Source organism: Strigops habroptila, chromosome 7, assembly GCF_004027225.2.
Source record: "Strigops habroptila isolate Jane chromosome 7, bStrHab1.2.pri, whole genome shotgun sequence".
Taxonomy (NCBI): domain Eukaryota; kingdom Metazoa; phylum Chordata; class Aves; order Psittaciformes; family Psittacidae; genus Strigops; species Strigops habroptila.
In genome coordinates this window covers 12,619,249-12,639,123 of record NC_044283.2, presented here as the reverse complement: position 1 = coordinate 12,639,123, position 19,875 = coordinate 12,619,249, and the positions used below count along the sequence as shown (strand labels likewise).

The 19,875-nt window shown below is 38.5% G+C and overlaps 1 protein-coding gene across 5 annotated transcripts in view; it reads right to left on the bottom strand.

Moving 5' to 3' along the window:
• The window catches only part of PPP2R2C (protein phosphatase 2 regulatory subunit Bgamma), a 198,195-nt gene that overhangs the window by 90,654 nt on the left and 87,666 nt on the right, over nt 1-19,875 (bottom strand). For 2 of the 5 annotated variants that reach the window (XM_030491966.1, XM_030491967.1), the window contains one exon: nt 959-1,114. The exons of 2 other annotated variants lie outside the window; for them this stretch is intronic. In XM_030491966.1, the coding sequence (XP_030347826.1) occupies nt 959-971 (13 nt within the window). In that variant the 5' untranslated portion in view covers nt 972-1,114. Of the gene's footprint in view, nt 1-958; nt 1,115-11,264; nt 11,416-19,875 lie in introns of all 5 variants that reach the window. One more of the 5 variants, XM_030491965.1, reaches the window with a different exon arrangement.

The following is a 19,875-nucleotide window of genomic DNA, read 5'->3' as shown; positions in this document are numbered from 1 at the left end:
CATTCCCCCCCAGTCTTTGGTCAAAAGAAAAGACAGCTCCGAAGTCTTCCAACTCAACATCAAAAAACCATGTAAAATCAAAATTTTAATAGCCTCTGTGCAACTGGATTCATATTCAATGTCATGCTCAAATAAGACAGTTTAAAAAAATGCTTTATCATTCTTAATTTTTATACGTCATGGATGATCCAAACAGAGCAATATATTCTGTTGGATACCAAAGTCTTTTAAAACGTGAACCAACACCAATACTCCAAAAACATCTTGAAACTAGTAACATTCTGTGTTATTAAAGTTATCTCCCCTATAGTTCAGAGAAGACACAGGTAGGAGACAAGATTTTCCCATCTAAAACAAAAGCAAAGAGAAGTTCTGACCTCAGAAAGCAGGCCAGTTGGCACTGAGATTGCTTGCTCATTCCAACAGCTAGCTAACAAATGAAGATATAAAGAAACCTAATTATTAACTACCATTTAGAATAGTACTTTATTGATCTATTTTTTCTTTTGATGATACAGCTGTTATAATCAAAATTCATGCTTTTTTGGACCATAGTCTCTGATTTCATTTTATGACTGCTGAGCAAAGTAAAATCAAAATGTATGTCAAAAAAGGAAGTGGAGTTTTGTTTTAGGTTTTCACTTTTTTCTTTTCCACAGGTAAAAAACCCAAATAAAGTTATGCTGCCAACAGCCCCACTGTCTACCTGCCACTTGAAGGCAAGTTTGTAAATCTCAGGAGAGGCTAAGTTTCCCACCAAGCTGCAGACTCATAAGGAGCTGGCAACATCAAATGCCAGAGCCAGGCCAGAAGTCTCTTTCTTTTTTGAGAATGGTGATGAAAAGATAGAAAGATAGTCCACAACAATGGGGACAAACAATACTGTCATAACTATCCAAAAAGCAACAGAATCAAGAGTTCAAATGAGATCAAAAATGGTTAGTATACATGACTGTACCTTGGTCTATCATTTGGAAGATATAATTTATCAGTGCAAGCAGTGCAGCTTGTCTACTATACTTAGGGCTAAACCCAGATGGATTCAGTCAAGGAAATCTGAGGATTCTAGATGCCACCAGAGTCGCCTTGCGCACAAGCTTCCTTATAGCTTTCCCTAAAAAACAAAGAAATTCAAGACAAAAAAAAAAAATGGTGAAAACTTTCCTCATCTAAGGACAATTTTTCAAGCAGGAAAAAAACTGTTGACCCTGTAAGCAAGCAAGCACCTTGTTCTCCCAATCACTTTCAGTAATAGACAAATACTTCCTCAGTGGGCACTCCCATACTTACAAGAGCGTAAGTCACAAGCTGCAGCCAAGATCTTTCTAGCTGTTATATTCACTTCCACCAGTGTAATTTGCTGAGACTCAAGAGAATTTCCTCTCTCATACTCCTAACCCCAAAGAAGAAGGTACTATTTTTAGAATTACCAGGGAGGTGCTGAGAGTTCTGTCCTGATCTAAGTCATTGAAATAATTACATACTTTGAAAACTCCTTAGTGTGAAACCCACTGTACAGCTGTGAAAGGGATTTAACTCAGATAAAACTGTTAACCCTCCATCAAAAACAGTTCAACAGAATGCTTGTTGAAGCAGGGTTTTTAGAAGCATTAAGTGCTTCAGTCAGTAAAATTTAAAATGGAGCCCAGAAAAATCAGTGTATAGGATCTAGAGAAGAGGTGCTCTTTCCCTTTTAAAGATAGGATCTTACTAATGAAAAATAAAAGGGTGGTAAGGGGGGGAGGGAAATAAAATCACACAAGCATATAAATTAAATGCCCTGTTTCAGAGAAATAAACTGTATTTCTGTCACCAGAACATAAGGAGAGGAAGTTAAGGAACCCATTTTATATTAATATTGGTATTCAAAGCAGAGCAGCCCAAACCATCAACACCTCACTCCAGGTCTGTACAGCATCAAAGAGAAAAACCTTATGGATCTCTGTAGAAATACATTCTCCATTTTAATTTGTATCTTTCACTTTTCTTCAAAAGCCTTTCTTTTCTAGAAGATATATTGGAAAGAAAATGCATGCAAGTACTGAATAGGGGAAAAAGATCTATTATGTATGCCAGGGTGATCTCAATGCTTATTTACACATGCTTATATTTTAATTTGCAGAGCTTTGAAATTCAGAAAGATGAACTGCTGTATCAAAGCAGGTTTTTTTATGGAGGCATTTGTCATTATATGAACCTAGTCCAGACAGCAGCAATCCATTCAAGTTAGTTACTCAGGTGTGTATCTGTATGCATCATACTCATGAGAGAGTTCTCTTTCTACTTATATTTGCACTATGAAAAGTCGTACTTTCAACAAATGCTAAATCTGAATCAAGCCGCCAGTATTCTTTTGGTGGAAATGGGGCAAGTCCTCTGGGTATGAAAACCATCATAACTCTACCATGATTTACAAAGGCAGTGGAGCTGTGACACTTACACTAGCAGGGAAATGGTGTATATCACTGCTTGCAAAGATTCAGTATAAGCACTGAAGAGCTATCAGTATGTGTATACGGCATGTGAAAGGTAAATAGTGACATGTAGCAAGCCACGTCTTTGAACAACAGATGTGCACAGTGCACAGAGTTTTCTTTATATAACCAAATTTAAATACACTTCCCATACCTTATATTGCACTTTCCTTAAAAAGGCAGAGCTCTGCTAAATGAAAACCCATCACTTATGACTTGCCTTACAAGCTGGCTGGCAAGTAGACATGGAAGCCAAGGGCAATTTCTGAGAGAAGTCACATAGAAATATATACGTACTTGAATATTCTTGACCACTTCTTGGCTTAAGAATATTAGATGTTCAACACTTTTTCAATGATGATCAATGACTGTGGTGCTTGAATAAAGAACAAACTAATTTATCTGCAGATCACCTATGCCACCACTGGAAGACCTCATCTAAGCATTTATTTGCAGCAGACAATGATAGGAGAACTCTGACAAGTCATATTTCTATCATTTCACTAGGAGCCATTTGTTGAGGTTTTCCACTTTTACACTGCAAACCATCATCCCTTAATAAACTCACTATATGCCCATCATCGAGTGAAAAAACAGACCAAAGACATTAAATGTCACCTAAATACCAGCAATGTGCTTATGAGCATTTCAATTTCATAACCACCTTTGGGAGGATTTCCACACTATTTTTAATATTCACTATAATTACAAATTAGCATTACTTTTCATAAGTGCCCTCTATACATTTTGAATGCAAGCCACCAAAAAGCTATGTCCATGAAGAACAACTCTCATTCTTTGCTCTCCCTCCTGTATTTACAAATTTATTTCCAGATGAAGATAAAAATCAATATAAAATGTGTCACATTTATCATAGTGCAAAACTATCTGCCATACTCTAATGACTATAATGCCATAATGATTGCTGGTCAATTGTATATATCTGTAACTTAGTATGAAGTTCTTTAAAATAAGTTAAAGAACACTAATAAACAATAGAAAGCTCATCTAACAATAGAAAGCTCATCTGAAAACAGCAGAACATAAAACATCAGTGAACTGTGCCATTAAAAGGTATGGATGTATGGGTTTTATGTACTCAGACAGCCAGTGGCAACTAACAAATGTGAAACGTCACATATATTAAATTTGGCTATTGTGGGAAAATGGGAGAAATTAGAAACTACCTCTCCCAATCCCCCAAGGTTATATTATAACATATATAGGGAAACCTTAGGGTAAAATGCAGCTGCTGCTTCCAGGATGGGATGTGGTTGGCATTCACGGAATCTACCCTATAATTGTTCCCCAGGCAACCCTGCAACCTTGGCATATGACAAAAGAAACTGAATGGAGGGTGGAGCGGAGCGAAGGCCCCGTGGCCAGGCTCTGTTATACTCCCCGCAGGAGCAGGAACTTGAAGGCACCATATACTGATAAACCACACAGCAGCTGCCCAACAAGGAAACTAGTTTTGCGTTTGTAAAAGCAAAGCAAGAGGATTTTACACCCATCAGTAACAAAGTATGACTAGAGTCACTCAAGCTGCACAGGCATAGTTAAAAAGCTGAAACCTGTGTTGTAGGCCTCCTACAAGGTCAGGACGAAAAACACTGACAAGGAACTGATAGTGGGAGGGAAGGCTTTGCCTTTGTGTAGGCGGATTCAGAAACAGAGCTAATGAATCTCTAATCAGGAAAGACTACCCTTCAAGCCTGGTTCAGCACATGGACATCACCAATATATGGCTTCACGTGTCAGCAAAACATGACTAGGGTGTCCTTTCGATGGAAATGATGTAGCCTCATGCAAACTTACTGACCGCTCTGTACATTGGTGGGAGGGTTATGGGGAGTTACTGACCTGAATCAAGTTGCGTAAATATGTGAAATTAGGAAACGGAAAGCAGGGAAGACTCCACAGTAACTGCTGGGATCAGCTGATGGGCTGAACCCGTCTTCTCCCACATAGGAACGCCTATTGGGTAAGAACTTTATCTTATGCATGCCAAATAACTAACACTAGCTGTTATTAGTGATTACAGTCTGGTTGTGTATCACTTCAAGCTTGTTTTTGCTGACAGTCCTTATCACCAGCAATCAGGAACCTTAATTTGTCACGATTTTATATTAATAAAGAGTGTTATTCCATAAACTGTCAGTGTTAGTCCTTCGTGGGTGCCAGCAGCGTGTAAGAGATTCAGATAAAGTGGGCAGAGCTGCTGAGGGGTGCCCTCGATGCTGTTGGCACATTTCCCTGATCAAGTCAGTCCAATCCAATCCAGAACTGTTCAGTGAAGGGTCGCTATAATGGGATGCTGACAGATTGGTCGGGCACAAAGGTCTTGGCTTTCCTGATGTGTTGATAGACAAATCAAACACTAGGGGTTGAGAAAATCTCCCCCCCTTTCACGTGATCGGCCATTCAAAACCATAAACTTTAAAGAAATCTCTTGATCCACCCAGATTTTTCTAGGTTTTTCATTTCACTGAAAAACACAGGAGATTGTCCCATGAGTATGTGTTTGGCATAAATAAAAATTAATAACTGACCTAAAATGATTTTAGCTCATTTAGCTAAACAGTCGATGGGGAGCACTCCATGTTCCACTTACTAGGATGCAGGAGTCCCAGTGCATTAAATTAAGACTTACTAGAAACAAGGAAGAGTTTTACTCTTCCTCTTAAGTTTGCTGTGACAAGTCTTTTTTTGCTCTAGTTTATTTTTTTGGGGGTGGTGTTCTATCTTGGAAGATGGATTTTTCATTCTGTCTGATGAGTTGATGCACATCTTCCTCCTGATCTCTTGCAAAGTCATTTACCACATGCTTAGAAACCTGCATTTCCTGAACATCACAGCTGACTGCTTTACTATTTGGGTGGCATGTACACAGCACACTGAGGTTTACCCGGATGTTCAGTGACACTGAGGAATTCAAACACTGAAATGGAGCTATTACAGAGGAAAAGTTCATGGTCTCTACCAATATCATTCAAAGTCTCTTCAAGATTCAACTTTATCATTTAGTTACTATTCTTAGTCAAACCCTTGATAACTAGGAAGAGGTTTTGTTCACACTCAGTGAGAGCAGAGATACCATTATCCACTATGAACATTTTAGGTCACAGTGGGACATTATTACCTGCAGACAGAAAAAGAAGAGGTACCACAGAAGGCTCTGGGAAAGAAAACGGAAGCTGTCATGACACTGCTGGGAGCCGTAAGCAAAGGCTTCTTCAGGAGATCCTGCTATCCACTGGAAAAGGATTGTGCACTGTATATAGTACAGAGCACACAGACAAAAAGCATTCCTAGAAGAAATCCTTACTTTTTTTGTCTAGTTATTTCCAAATTCAACTATGTGTTTTTACATACTTACTGTTATCAGTTGCACTGTCTAGATTTTTATGGCCTTTTAGTATGTAACACTGTCTTTTACAAGCATCATTTCTAGTGGTTTCTAGATGGACATTTAAGTTTTATTTTTGGTATAGCCATGGCTTTGGATAGAAATCATTCTGTATAAAAGAAGTCTCTTTTTGTCCTGCTGATCCATCTGCAGACAGGGTGAGTAGGAGAACAACATTGCCTTCAAGTAGATATGAGCTGCTTAAAACCTGCAGAAGACTCACAAAAGTCCATCCTCCTTTTTTTGATAGTTCATCTATCAGAATATACTCCTAACTACCTTGTCTTTCTTTTATCCTTGGATCATTGCAGCTTGGATCATATCAGCACCATTATGACTTTAAAATCCTTTTACATTATCTAGCACTCTTCCAGAATTTTCTGATTAGCCAAATACCAACACTAAAATTGAGGAGACAAGTGACACAGTCTGGTAATCTTCTACTAGTAAATAATATCCTGTCCCAAACATACTACCAGTTAGTAACACAACGAAAAACAATCAAAAATGGCCACAGAATAAAAATACCTGATCACTTTTTAGTTGGAAATTACTGATGCCTTTGGGGTGATGAAACAACATAGAGAAATTAGTCCAGTGATTCAATTTTTACCATCATCCTGAAAAAGGACTACTGTCATTACCACTATTATAATATTTAGTTACAGATTAGAATATATACCATAAACAGAATGTGATAAATATTTTCTTGAAATTCAAATTCTGCTGTCCTCCCAACCTCTATAGATTTTCCAGCCAACAACAGCTGCTCTTTTGATTACAGCTCTAGCCCGTGTGACTGATTTCTTATTCTGGCTGAATCATCACAAAAGCAAGCCGATTGGGTAGAGAAAGAAAAAAGCTGAATACCATAGCAACTGGCTCGCAGCCTTGCTAACATGCAGGAAGGATTTTTGACTTGAACAAGAGCTACAAGTGGAAACACCAGGCCAAAAGCAGATCTGGCATAGTGTCAACAATGCAACAGAACCACAAAAATTGCTTAACCCCTCCCCAATCTCTTCCCCTTATTACCTTTTGGGCCACGCAAATCTTCAGGTTCTTACTAAAATACAGTGCAGGGAACAAGCAAAATGTGTGCTCTGGTATAGATTCTGCATATATATCTATACAATACTGACTCTTTGCCAAAACAAAAATTAAGTCATGGAAGCAATAACAGCTTGATCTTCAGTTTATTTAATAATCATATCACCCCACAATTAAAAGAATTAAAAGTTTCTAAAGAAACATCTCCAAGTATACCTAACTCTACATTGTCCAAGTCAGTGACTACTTTTAGGGACACAGGAAAGCCAAGATACTGATAAGAAAGACAATCACTTAATGACAATACCCTCTAAGAATTGCATCAGGTCTATAAGGAATACATTTGAAGCAGCATATTGCTCTGGAATAACAGTAAGAGTCTGTGTTGCGTGTATGTGGCAAGGTTTGGGGTGGATGAGAGGCTGCAGTGGTGGCCTCTGTGAGAAGAGACCACAGGAGCTGCCCCTGTGTCGGTCAGAGCCATTTCCAGCCAGCTCCAAGACAGACCCACCACTGGCCAAAGCTGAGCCCATGAGTGATGCTGGTGGTACCTCTGTGATAACATATATAAGCAAGGGTAAAAAAGCTGTGCAACAGCTTCTGGAAGAGAGGAGCGAGAATATGTGAGAGAAACAGTCCCGCAGACATCAACGTCAGTGCAGAAGGAGGGAAGGAGATGCTCCAGGCACCAGAGCAGAGATTCCCATGCAGCCCTTGGTGCAGCCTATGGTGAGGCAGGCTGTTCCCCTGAAGCCCATGGAGGTCCATGGTAGAGGAGATATCCACCTGCAGCCCCTGCAGGACCCCACACCAGAGCAGGTGGAGATGCCCTGAAGGAACCTGCAGCCCATGAAGAGCACATGCTAATCTACTATATTTTTTAACTAGCAATAAATTAATCTGTCTCAAGTCTCTTTTACCTGATTCTTTCATCTTATTTTCCTCCCCGTCCTGCTGAGGAGGGGGGGTGAGAGAGCAGCTTGCTGGGCACTTGGCAGCCAGCTAAGGTCACCGCCATAGAAATCTCTCATCTGAGAAAAGCATAAATCTCTCACAGCAACTGAAGCTATGAAGTCTTTGCTTTGAACTAGATTGTGCCTATCTGTTCTAGGTCAGCTATAATAGGTCTTCAGTGAAGAATTACAGTCCTGTCTCTTCTCTATCACGTTTGGCGTGGCTTGTACTCTGGAGACTCTATTCAACTGCATAATAAGGATCTTCGCTGAGTTTGGTTTTATAGGCTGGGAGAAAAGTTCTTTTTGTGCATCATTTAAGAGGGATTCAAACCTGCTATGAAGTAACATCAAGTCAGGAAGACCAGATACAATGCCTACAGCACAGATACCTAAACTGCTCCTAATATTAAGGTTAATTTTTCAACTGCAGAAGTCTGAGTTAAGTACATAACCCCACAGTATCAAATTAATTTACTTGGTCTCTATAAGCATCATTCCTGGGCTTTTACTGGCATTAAGGAGTGCTATAAGCCACTCACACCTATGAAAATCCAAATACTTCTTTGCAATTAAAACAAGGGGAAGAGCCTTACTTTGGGTTCCTGAAAACAGTGGCCTGATTTTTCTATTAATAAAACAATGAACTATGAAGTCATATTTTGTTAAATTTTCATTGGGTTTTTTTTATCTGACAAGAAATGGCCACAAAACTCTAATGGTCTTTGACCCTCAAACTCCCCAGTTTCACAGGGAGTTTATGGTCCCAGGAAACTTTTCCATTAGAGACCACAGACCTTGAATTAACAAAGCATATTCTGGTTTTTTGAATGTGATTTCACTGTACTGGTAAATTTCCTGACATGTTCTACTCATGTTGCTGAAAATGGGCACATTTCTGTTTTGTCTTAGATACCAGATCAGCCTAATTGTAATTAAACATTTGTGCTTGATATGCACATTTCAAGGTATGTCTGTATATATAACATATAGGATGTATACAGACTTTGTTACACACTACTGAGAACTATGTACCTACCTCAGAAAGGTTGTCCTTTATTTTCCAAAAGATATTTAAAGTCACATTTTTATTTAGTTCACATTCTATAAAACAGTGCAAAATTCCTTAGTTTGGATGCATAAACAGCATATACTTGTCATTTTGGTATCTCGAGCAGAAATAGAAAAAGCAGGACAAAGAGAATCTAAGAACCTTAGAAAGCTATCTTCAAAGTTTTAGTTGTCCTTGGTTTTAAAACATGGTTATTTCCAACACTTCCCTCACTCATCAGACATGAATGCTTGATGGGCTTATCATAACAGAATACTAGCTGTTGTCCATTCCTCATACTTTCCGAATGGGAATATTGGGTGAGTTTGTTTTGATGTACCTTTGTTTTATTTATACGGGAGGAAGCAAGGGATTTTTTTTACTGAAGCTGCAATCCAGCAATTCACACAGATAGAACATCACCTGCTTTCTGAAAAACAGTACTCTGTGGTTAGTATTACTCAGGCAAGCACACTTTGTCCAAAAAACCACCATACACATACGTATGCTGAGGATACCAATATGTTCCTGCAAGTATGGCCCTATCACATACAAGATCAGATTTTGTTCTTGTACCAATAATTCTATTCAACTTAAGTTCTATGACAATCTACTGTTTCCCAAAACATAGTAAATTTGCTCTGAAGAGCTTATGATCTTAAGTCAGAATTCAAAGAGAATAAAGAGAGCAAGACAAGCCAGAAATATGGTTACCCACTCTGTGTACTTAAACCACACACACTCACTCTTGCCTATATAAATAAGAAAAATGTAGATCAAGGACTGTAACTTATTACAACAACAAGGTCAGAGTCAAGGAGGGCTGGGATACAAAATTGTCTTTGACCTCAGCTCTGAAAGAATTTTTCCATGCTCTAAGCGGCATGAAAGAAATGACAAAGATGCAGTAGCACAGCAGAGATTCAGTGACTGAAGGATGCAACATAAGGCCAAAACCAGTGCTTGAGAAAGCATAAAAAAATTGAAAAAGTAACCTCATCAGTGACAGTCATAATGATGGTTCCAGCTGTTTCCAAAACTCTGGGAAAGGGCAACACAAATGCTCAGAATGCCAAAGAGAACTACTCTATTACCCTTCATTCACTTAGCAGAAAGGCATTATTTAAGCATAAATACTTACATTGGTCTTGTCACTAAATTTCTAATGACACAATAATTATTTCATAGACATTATTATCAGGAATTTTAGAAGCAACTTGAACCACCAAGGTTTGCTTTTTACAAAAGAAGTAAACGGTTCAAGGTTACATATCTGCATGTTAGCCCAACTGATGAGTGTCTGGAAGCAACTCTCTAATGAGAAGGAAACTCAGTGGTAAGACACAGAAACTATTCCTCCTAGTACACAGAACTGCTGATACAGGTAGGGTCCAGGAAAAGTATTACAAAAGTCTCAAACATAAGAGGGGGCATCTTAGCACAAGCACAGTACACTCAAACAAAAAACAATCTGCTTGGTTACAATCCAGTCACAGGAATGTATCTAAGCCATCAAACAGATGTGCAGCACACCAAGTTTTATGTTATTACAGCATTCTAATGTAGAACCTCATTCTTTCCAATAATATTTAGACTTCTGAGTTCAAAACTGAGTTGACCTAGGTGCTTCAAGGTATTTGGCAAACTAGATAAATGTGTTTCATTAGTTAATCACAGAAGCAGCTATGTTAAGCCAGGAATTTAAAGCAGATAGATCTATCCAAAAACTCTGTCAAAGGTATCCTGTGTTATACACAAAGAACAGCAGCCCCCTAGATGTAATATTACCTTCTCCGAGAAGCTGTTTACCCCATCATGAAAATGATAAATGACGCTAGCCAAGTTGCCAAAGGACACCTTTAGAATTAGTAGCTAAGTAAGAACAAGAAGTCTTTATTTTAGGTCAATGAAAAGTCTCCATTTACACATAGATCACTAGTACAGAAGACAGAATCAGTACAATTTCATGCCATTTTCTCCAGTCCAGAATAAAAATACAAACTAAACAGATAGTGTGTGCACATAAGAGATAGAAAAAGCAGAAGCAAAGAAAGAGAGAAAAGGCTACATGCCTTTAACTTTTATTCTAAGTATTTATCATCTTTGGGACATTTAGAACACACAATGTCCAGATGTGCCACTCCCTCCAGACACAATTGTTTTCAAAAACTTTTATTCACTGCTTGTAAAGTGACACAGTACAATCAATGAACTGTAGACAATTTTATCACAGTTGCTTTTTGTGGCTTCCAAGGTCCATTGTCATAAGGGCTCCCTGTAACCAGCCATCTGGGATGAAAACAAAAGTAAGTGCTAGACATCCTTACCTCCAAGTCCATCTCCAGAATCAGCTTCATAGATGCTCTCGCCTTCCATGTTGTCTTTCAGATGCAGCAGAAAGCAAGATCTTCCTCAAGTGATTTGTTCAGGTTCCAGAAGGAAGCTGGATCAACCCGCTCTGCAGCCACCAGGTGATATCTTTCAAATAAAAACATAAAAACAAAGCCATTGATCCACTTCTGCTATACAACAGAGAAGTCATTTAATATCCCTGTTAAGCCCCCCAACTTTTCAAAACTGTGTGTCAGTTAGTTCTACATCCAACATCTCAGCTCCTTATATCAATACAGTCTTTTCAGTAGGTATCTGAGCTCCTTTTTACTTGTAAATTCAAATGCCATCCACAGTAGAAACCCTCCATCCCATATAAAAAGGTTGCATCAGCCCAAATTCCAGGATTATACTGAGGGGGAAAGCCTCAGCACAGGCCCACGCTTACTCATATGCCTGAGAGGACTACAACAGGCAATAGGGAGCAATGTACTATCCACCTGCAGGATTAGCTCTGCTTTGGCACACCGTGGGTACTGTGAAACCAAATACGTTCAGGTTGCAAACAACTATACAGATTGAAAGCATACAGATCATGTGGGTTTGCTTTCTTAAGACTACTCTTAAGGTCATGTTAAGTTTAGGCAGAGAGCATCTCAGTTTAGCAATGGAGTTGATTTTCAGATGAGTGTAAAGAAGAAAAGTGTAAAGATGGCTGCGGACAAAAGATAAACCCACCTCTTTGTTTATTTAAGAGAATGATAGCAAGGGAGTAAAATCTCTTTTCCCTACAGTGAGCCTGAATAGCTAGTTGTTTTTCCATTCCCCTGTTCCAGTGTAGCTAGTTTTCACCGCCTCCTTCTCTTTTTGAATAAAAGAAAAAGAACTCTCAATGAATTAAAAAAGAAGTACTAATGAGTCAGGAAACATCCACGCATTGGAGCCTTTGAGAGGCAAAAATGAGACAAAAAGTAATCAAAACAGCATGGAGTTAACTCTGCAGCAAGCAGAGAACTGCCATCCAATGCTCAAGATCTAGACAGCAAAGCAAGGATGAGCTCCACCACTCATCCCCCCATGTAAGATTTGCAGTCTGATTATTTTTAAAACAGAGGAAAACAGAAATCAAAATCCATCCAGAAAGAGGCTTCTCTCTGCCACAAATGAACTCAGACAGGCCAAGAACATAAAGCATGATGAGAGAATGATGATCAAGTACATGAATATCTAAAACACAGTTCAGGTATCATTAGTAACTTAGAGCTAGTTGTGGAGCAATGTATTAGCTGTCTCCTTGCCAGTTTCAAATGGGCAAATATTTCACTTTTATTTGCGATTCTGTGACCTTCTCTTTCGCTTGCCCATGTCATTAGGTCTGCATTCATATTGTCCTATACCACTGTGTTTTACTGAGAGGATGAAAAAGGGGAAAAAAGTTCTGTATTAACATGAACTGCCCTGTATGTTCTGTTCAACAACCTTGTTCAACTTCCTAGCTAAGAGAAAGCAATAAATACTATAAACAAATCTGCATTCAGAGATCAAGTAAAAGAGAATCAATAGTTCAAGTACTATATCATTTTGTGGATAAAAAGAAGGCATACCTAGAAGCTTCACACCAGGTGACCTCTACCTTCTTCAACTTCTTCAGGCATCTCTCTCAGCATCTGCATGTTTTTGTAGATGATCTGGTGGTTGAGCCAGTGTAGGTGTCTGTCATGTAACAGAGCACACATGGCACTGCAAAAGACTGCGCAGGCTTTCCATGGAGTGACAAGTGTAGCATAGCCATCTTACACTGCTGATGCCTCTTCTTAAACTTGCATTAGCATTCCAGGTGTTCTTCTACATGAGCATTCGTGTTTTTCAGAAGGTATGCGACTGCAGTTTGCAAAAGACTGAAGACTGAGAAAGGATCCATGAGAATGTTGATTTTTAGTGATGAAGTATCCATCGTAAAAATTTTAGTTTGGTAAAGAAAAAAGTCCATACATTTTATTTTAAAAATACAAAAATACTTACCAAATAAATAACTGGAACAGAGCAGTTACAGTATCGAGCTCTGGCTGCATATTCACACTTGAAATATGTATGTTCCAAATGCTGATTTAGGATGCTCACAAGAATATTGACACAGTTCTTGTTGATAAAAGCAATGAATATTGGATTCCAATGATCAAAAAAGCTCTACTGTAGATGTCACAGGATTTAGTTCTATTTTAACTGGATAAATGGGTCAGATGAGCAAATAATTATAATTTGAGAAAGTCAACTTCTTCGTCAACTTAGACACAGGCATTACACAACTTAACATGTTCATCCATCCGTAAACAAAAATGCGTCTCCTTATGAAAAATACAGAGTGGGTCTCATTTTGCCTTATAGCAATGAACCAAATGAAGTCTGCATGCCTTTATCAAACCCTGTAAGTGTAGAAAGTAATAAATTTCAAGACATTCAATGCATATGAGTTGATTACTAAAATTAGACATCAGTACTGTGAAATACTAGCATTTTAGTGCAAGGTTACTGAGACATTAAGTAGAACCAAAGTCTTCATTGCCTAGTTAGAAAATTACTATTCTTATTCTTATGGAAAATTGAGATTAAAAGAAGAGAAACAGAAGAAAATGTGGTTTTAAATAATTTATTATTTTACATACATTCCTTCTGAAATAAATTAATTGTTCTTTATTACATGCTTGCTGTCTCTTCCCACTTGGCACCCATGCAAATGTTGCTTTTAGTAACTTTCACTCACAGCTAAACCTTTTTTTGGGGGGAGGTGCTGTTGGTGGACACAACCCCCCTATTGTTCTGTTCCCTGGCTGTAAAGACTCTTTAATTAAAAACTGAAAGCAAAAGGATGCAGCAGGACTGAAATCTAGAGCTGCTCAAATGTAATCACAGCAATGGGGTAACCACAGAGTGGAATGCTTAGTCCAGAACCGCTTCAAACTTGGCTGTGTTGGCTGTGAGTTTACCCTTTCTACTAGGGAGAGAAAGACCTGAAATGTTTCAAGTCAGACTTATCACAAAGGAAAAATTCCACAGGAGAGAAGCAGTGAAGAATGATGTAGGACTACAGCTGTTTTAACACAGATAGGATACTTTTTAAATTATAGAGCATCTGAAACCTATGGTACCAGGACTCCTTTGGTCACATACTTGCATTTTTTGGCAGTCTTTGCTTCTTGCTCATCCACATCCTTTTCCTGGCTATAACCACTTTCCACAATCATACCAGAGACTAAAGCTACTCAGGACTAAACCATCATTTGGTGCTGTTATCTGGTCCTTGATGAAAATGCTACCACAAGGGAAAAAACAAGCAATGAACATGTTTGCATGAAGTCTTTAACAGTTATTGAGGAAGTTGTTTGGAGGGAATAGCACATGGAAGGAGGCTTGGGAAGAGTCTCAGCAAGACCAGTTGTTCACAACTTCTGCCTGAATGTAGTGTGCAGAACCATCCATGTCAGAGTAAGGCAGCGGTGGCAGGAAGATGAAATCAGGAACACATAACTAGGTACTACTTGCAGGATTCATTTTCCCTCGATGTGGTTAAAGAAACCTCTCTGCTCTGCAGACAGGAGAGCAACAGATGAACTCCTGTTATTAGTTGCTTCCTTCAGACCATGCCTGACCCCAGGCACTGTATAGCAGCCCTCATGGAAGCTGCATAGGCCATCCCCGTACATGCCATGAATTCCACAAACTGAAAGAACCCCCAGCCACACATACGGTGCTGATCTCCAAGCTTTTTAACCAGCCTGAGTCCAAGAAAGCCAAATTAAATGTAAATGACTGCAGTCCCTTGATCTTTCTGAAATTAACTCTGGCTGTAGATATTGGATTTTGCAGAATTAATCCCCACTAAAGTTACAGAATGCCACCACCAGAGTATATGTATATTCTGATAGCAACATATGAAAAAGCACAAATGGTGTCACAAAAATCAAAGTATGATACAAATATTTATATTTACACACTTTATACCTTCAGGGAACTTTACAAGTTTAATTCTCCGACTGAAATCAGAAAGATCATAGCTTGCTAGATTTTGCTTCCAATGCTGAGATGGCAAACATGCCAGAACTAAAATGCAAAGGGAAGATTGGAGTCACTGCAGTAGCAACACTCCTCTGCTATCTCAAAGACCCCAGCAGTCCCAAATACATGTTGTGGGTACACTTTTTCAAGCCAGATTCAACAGATTCCAATGTAAGCCCAAACTTCTAGCCTGCAGCTAGACAGACCTTCCCCAGATGTACACTGCCGACTCCTATCCATAAATCTTAAAGGGTATTTTCAGGCAATTTATACAAGAGATCATTCATCTCCCTTCACCTCCCTCCATCCTTTTCTCTCTTTGGAGTCCACTGCAGAGGGCACAAATAGTGACACTGCTTCGCCCTCCTTGCTCACCAGCCTTTTCTGTTATGTTTGTTGGAAACACCATTTTCAAATGTTTTGCACTGAGTATCACTGGAGAATGATTCCATATGGGAACATCCTGGGCATGAGAATTAAGTGACTGCAGAGACTGACTTTGCAGCTTTTAGGAAAACATCTGATGTCATAGAGGATCCAAAAGTAGAAGAATACCAGATTTGTAGCACTATTACGTTCTTATACAAACCTCATCCCAGGAGCAGAATTCTTCTATCTACCCTCGTCAAGGCAGGGATAGAATCTGATAATCTGTATTACTACATCAATATAGAGGAGGCTGCTGCCAGACCTACTTCTGAAAAGGTTCTGTTCCTCAGATTTTACCATCAGGTGGATCTACAGTGAAGTTTCAGTGATATATCTGTACTAGTCCTGCGCCTCTGCAGGCAGCCAACCTCACACAAGGAGTCCTGCTCAACTGGTTATTTTTGCTTTCCCTCAATTTCTCTCATTTGTCATAGGAATTTATTCAGAGTTAATGAATCAGACCAAGATTCTTCATACATATTTAAGTGCTTTTCAAAAAGGAAATCTACATTTTGGAAATGGGCAGAAATCTTGTATTCAGTCAGGCATAACCATACTTGAGTTAGTCCTGCAGTAATACCTTAACAAGAAGCCTTCTGAACTACCAGACTTAATAATCACAATTCCTTCCTAACAAGGCTTTCAGTGAAACTGTTTCATTATTCAGAGAAAGCCTGAGTTGAATAGATTCACCTCATTTTACCACAAAGCTGCATTTTTTTGAGATATCTCCATATGGAAATCTCAAGGAAGTCAAAAGGCATTATGGATACGGGTATTTTAAACACTGACAAAATCTCAGTTTTCAGTAACTCAAAATAAGCTCCAACTCAAGATTTTGCAAAAATAAGATCAAGTGCTAACAAAATGTCTTGCTGGGAACAGCCATGAAGGGAGATCTGTGTATTCTAATCCTGCAAAATACAGTTCAGGAAGGGGATAAGAATCAGTACCAGTAGATGAATTTCACGACTTCACTCCTCAAAAACATCATCTGAACTGGAAAGAGGAGTGGTTTCTAAGTCTGAGGTACTTATTTCTGCACGTATTCTTTTTTTCCCCTTAACAAAGCGTATATTTTCAAATCACTCCATACCTGTTTTACCTGCAAAATGGTTTCACCACTCTCATCACACACAGCACTTCACTTTCCAATTGCCTTTCTTTACATACATACTGTGACTACCGTAAAGAAAGTTATTTCATGCACTAGTGTGCAGCAGGGTTGGCAATTCAGCCTCTATTTTACTAAGCAGAGTACCACAAAACATTTGACACACTAGACCCTTCCTTGTGGGCCAGTACTATAAGATACAGTGTCAACCGTGCACTGTAAACCAAGAATTCCCATTGAGCGAACATAATGCTCTTTGTTATCTTAGAAAAATAATAGTTTGGTTCCTCTGTTAATGGCATCAACAGTAACTCTAACATGTGCAGAACAGTAGAGGCCAAAGTCAGTATTTGTAAAGCCACCTGATGATGCTTATGACAATCTGAAAACATACACTACGTAACATGGTTTCTGCTCTAGGCATACTAAATCAGTACTACTGAATACTAATGGATGGCAGGGTATTATATCAGAAGTATTCTCTTTAAAGGCATGTCTAAGAAGCCAATTTCCATAACTCTAATTTTACTATACAGCTAGTAGGAATCCATGTATTGCAGCATTGCATCTTTGACATTTACACAAATTAACTGCTGCACAGTGTAGTTCTACTGTCATTAACAACATAAAGCACGCCTTAAAAAACAAACCCCCAAACCAAACCCCCAGAACCCACAAAGAACCCCTAAAAAACACCCCCTAAACATACCTCCTTGATTTTAGTGGATTTTCAGCTTACAGTCTAAATACTCCTTCATTTTAATAAGATGTTGTGTTTCACATTAGAGACAAAGCTAACTAAATAGCAGAATTTTTCCTATTTCTAGTAGGACTGTCTATCTCCAAAGGAGAGAAACTACATTCCATTTTGAAATCCATGTTCTTATTGTAATCAGTGATGACTCTAAGGGCAAAAACAAAGGACTGATCAATGTATTTATCAAAACTGCCAAAAAACATACAGAAAACCTGATAAGAAAAAATAAGGGAGACAAAAAAACCTTTAGTACGAGCATGGTTTTACTGAGAAGCCTGCAGTGTAAAAACAATTTGCTTTCCTTGGGTCTTCGCTGAAGGCCTAAATTAAGCATGTAATACATACTTACAGTACTTTCTCATTTGCTGTAACATTAATTTTCAAGACAATGTCGAAAAGCTGAATTTATGCCCAGCTACAGTTTTTATAACCAACCACGAGGAATTTAGTTCGTATGCTAGAGCAACTGTGGAAATCAATTCTTAATTTATGACCTTGCTTACCACAGCTTGAAGCCTTGCAATAAATAAATGCCTTGAGCCACAAATAAGAAACATTTGGTGAATCAGAGACAAATAACACAAATCTATATGTGTATATATAGCATTAGAAAGGTCATATAAAATACAGTATTGGCTCTTTTCTTGCTCTAACATAATAACGTTTGAAAGGCAGGACAAAGTAATTGGCTGCATTAATACCCAGGTGGTGAACAGTCACGAGTGCCTATTTTCTTTTCAAATTACAATGTTCATCCTTTTAGAGGACTTCTTGTTGCCTGCCTGGTGTTTTTTAGTATGGACGATGCTACAATGCTTAAAAATACAGAATCTCTAAAAAAAAATAGCTCTTTTGTCTTAGGATACGAAAAGTCTTTCTCTTAAATGCACATTAAAGCTTCCGTCTGAAATTGCTCAGTGTTTCATCACTAACTACAAGAATAAAAATGTCAGAGCTCATGTGTTAACCTGCACTTAGTCACAACTACTCTTCTTTCTAAGCTGAATCTCTCAAATCCTCACCTGCATGTCATTACTTATTTCTCACAGGAGTATAACCTAAAAGGCCCCTCCTTGTTATTTTAGCATTATAACTCACAGAACATTCTTGTAAGCAAACCTCTTTAAAAACAACACACCTTCCATTCTTGACGTATGTGATTGACTTCAGATTTTAAAATCAAGTAGTACAAAACAGCACTAGTTCAGCTAATTTCCCTTTCTTAATTGTCTCCTTCCTGTTTTGCTGCAATTCAAATGTGAATGACTGTCACTCCTTTTTATATGAGCATGGCGTTATTAGTTTGCACAGCAGGTGACCAAAGTAACTGATGGGAAGGTTTGACTTATTTTAAACATAAATAAAGGATGTAATCTAATATGATATGAAAGAACTTGGAGATTCATAATTACCCTTGAATTGGAGTTCTATACAGAAACCACATCCAAAAAAGACTTGCTTTCTTTAAACATAATCAAAGTTTTAGCCAAAGTAGATCATTAGGACCTTTCTAATGTTACATTTTCACAAGATCCTGTAACATGTTGTGAGCAGTTCTCAATCAGTAAAAATTTTGCCATTGATATAAATAGAAAACTTATACTGAAATGCCCTTTTCAGTTCTTGCTAAAAATCACAGCTGCAGCATCCAAAGGAACATAATTGTGCTCTTGTGGCTTTCAGGCATTGGTATCAGGTGCCAACACTCCCTGTACAGGATGGAGAAAGACATCACACCTCCTAGTATGGGACAGAATCTGGAACAATTCTCATGATACCTGACCAAGCAGTCAGTATAACAGCTAAATGTGCGTACAAGATTTGAAAAGGCAATATACACTTCTCTTACTGTAACATCAACTTATTTTTATATACATACATATTAGGCAATACTTTTCACTAAAAGCAGAGGAGCAGCTTAACCCATTTTTGTTTTCTTTATAGTGTCTACAGTAACTGCAAACCAGCTACTGAAAGACAGGGGGGAAACATTTTGGGCTTATGGTCTGTGGAACAGGGGAAAGTACGGTAGAAGAGTGAGGTTCAAGGAGCCAGTGATAGGTCATAGTCCATTTAATTTATTTTGAACTATTTTTAACTTCATCCTTACTGGAAGTCTTTAAAGATTTAACAGCGTCTTATTTTGGAACCAGAATTGTCATCTCATTTAGGAAGGGAAGATTAACTAGCAGTGAATTATACTGCTCACAGGCCTGATGTTTCTTGGGAACATCCCGTCTGGCACAGCAGTACT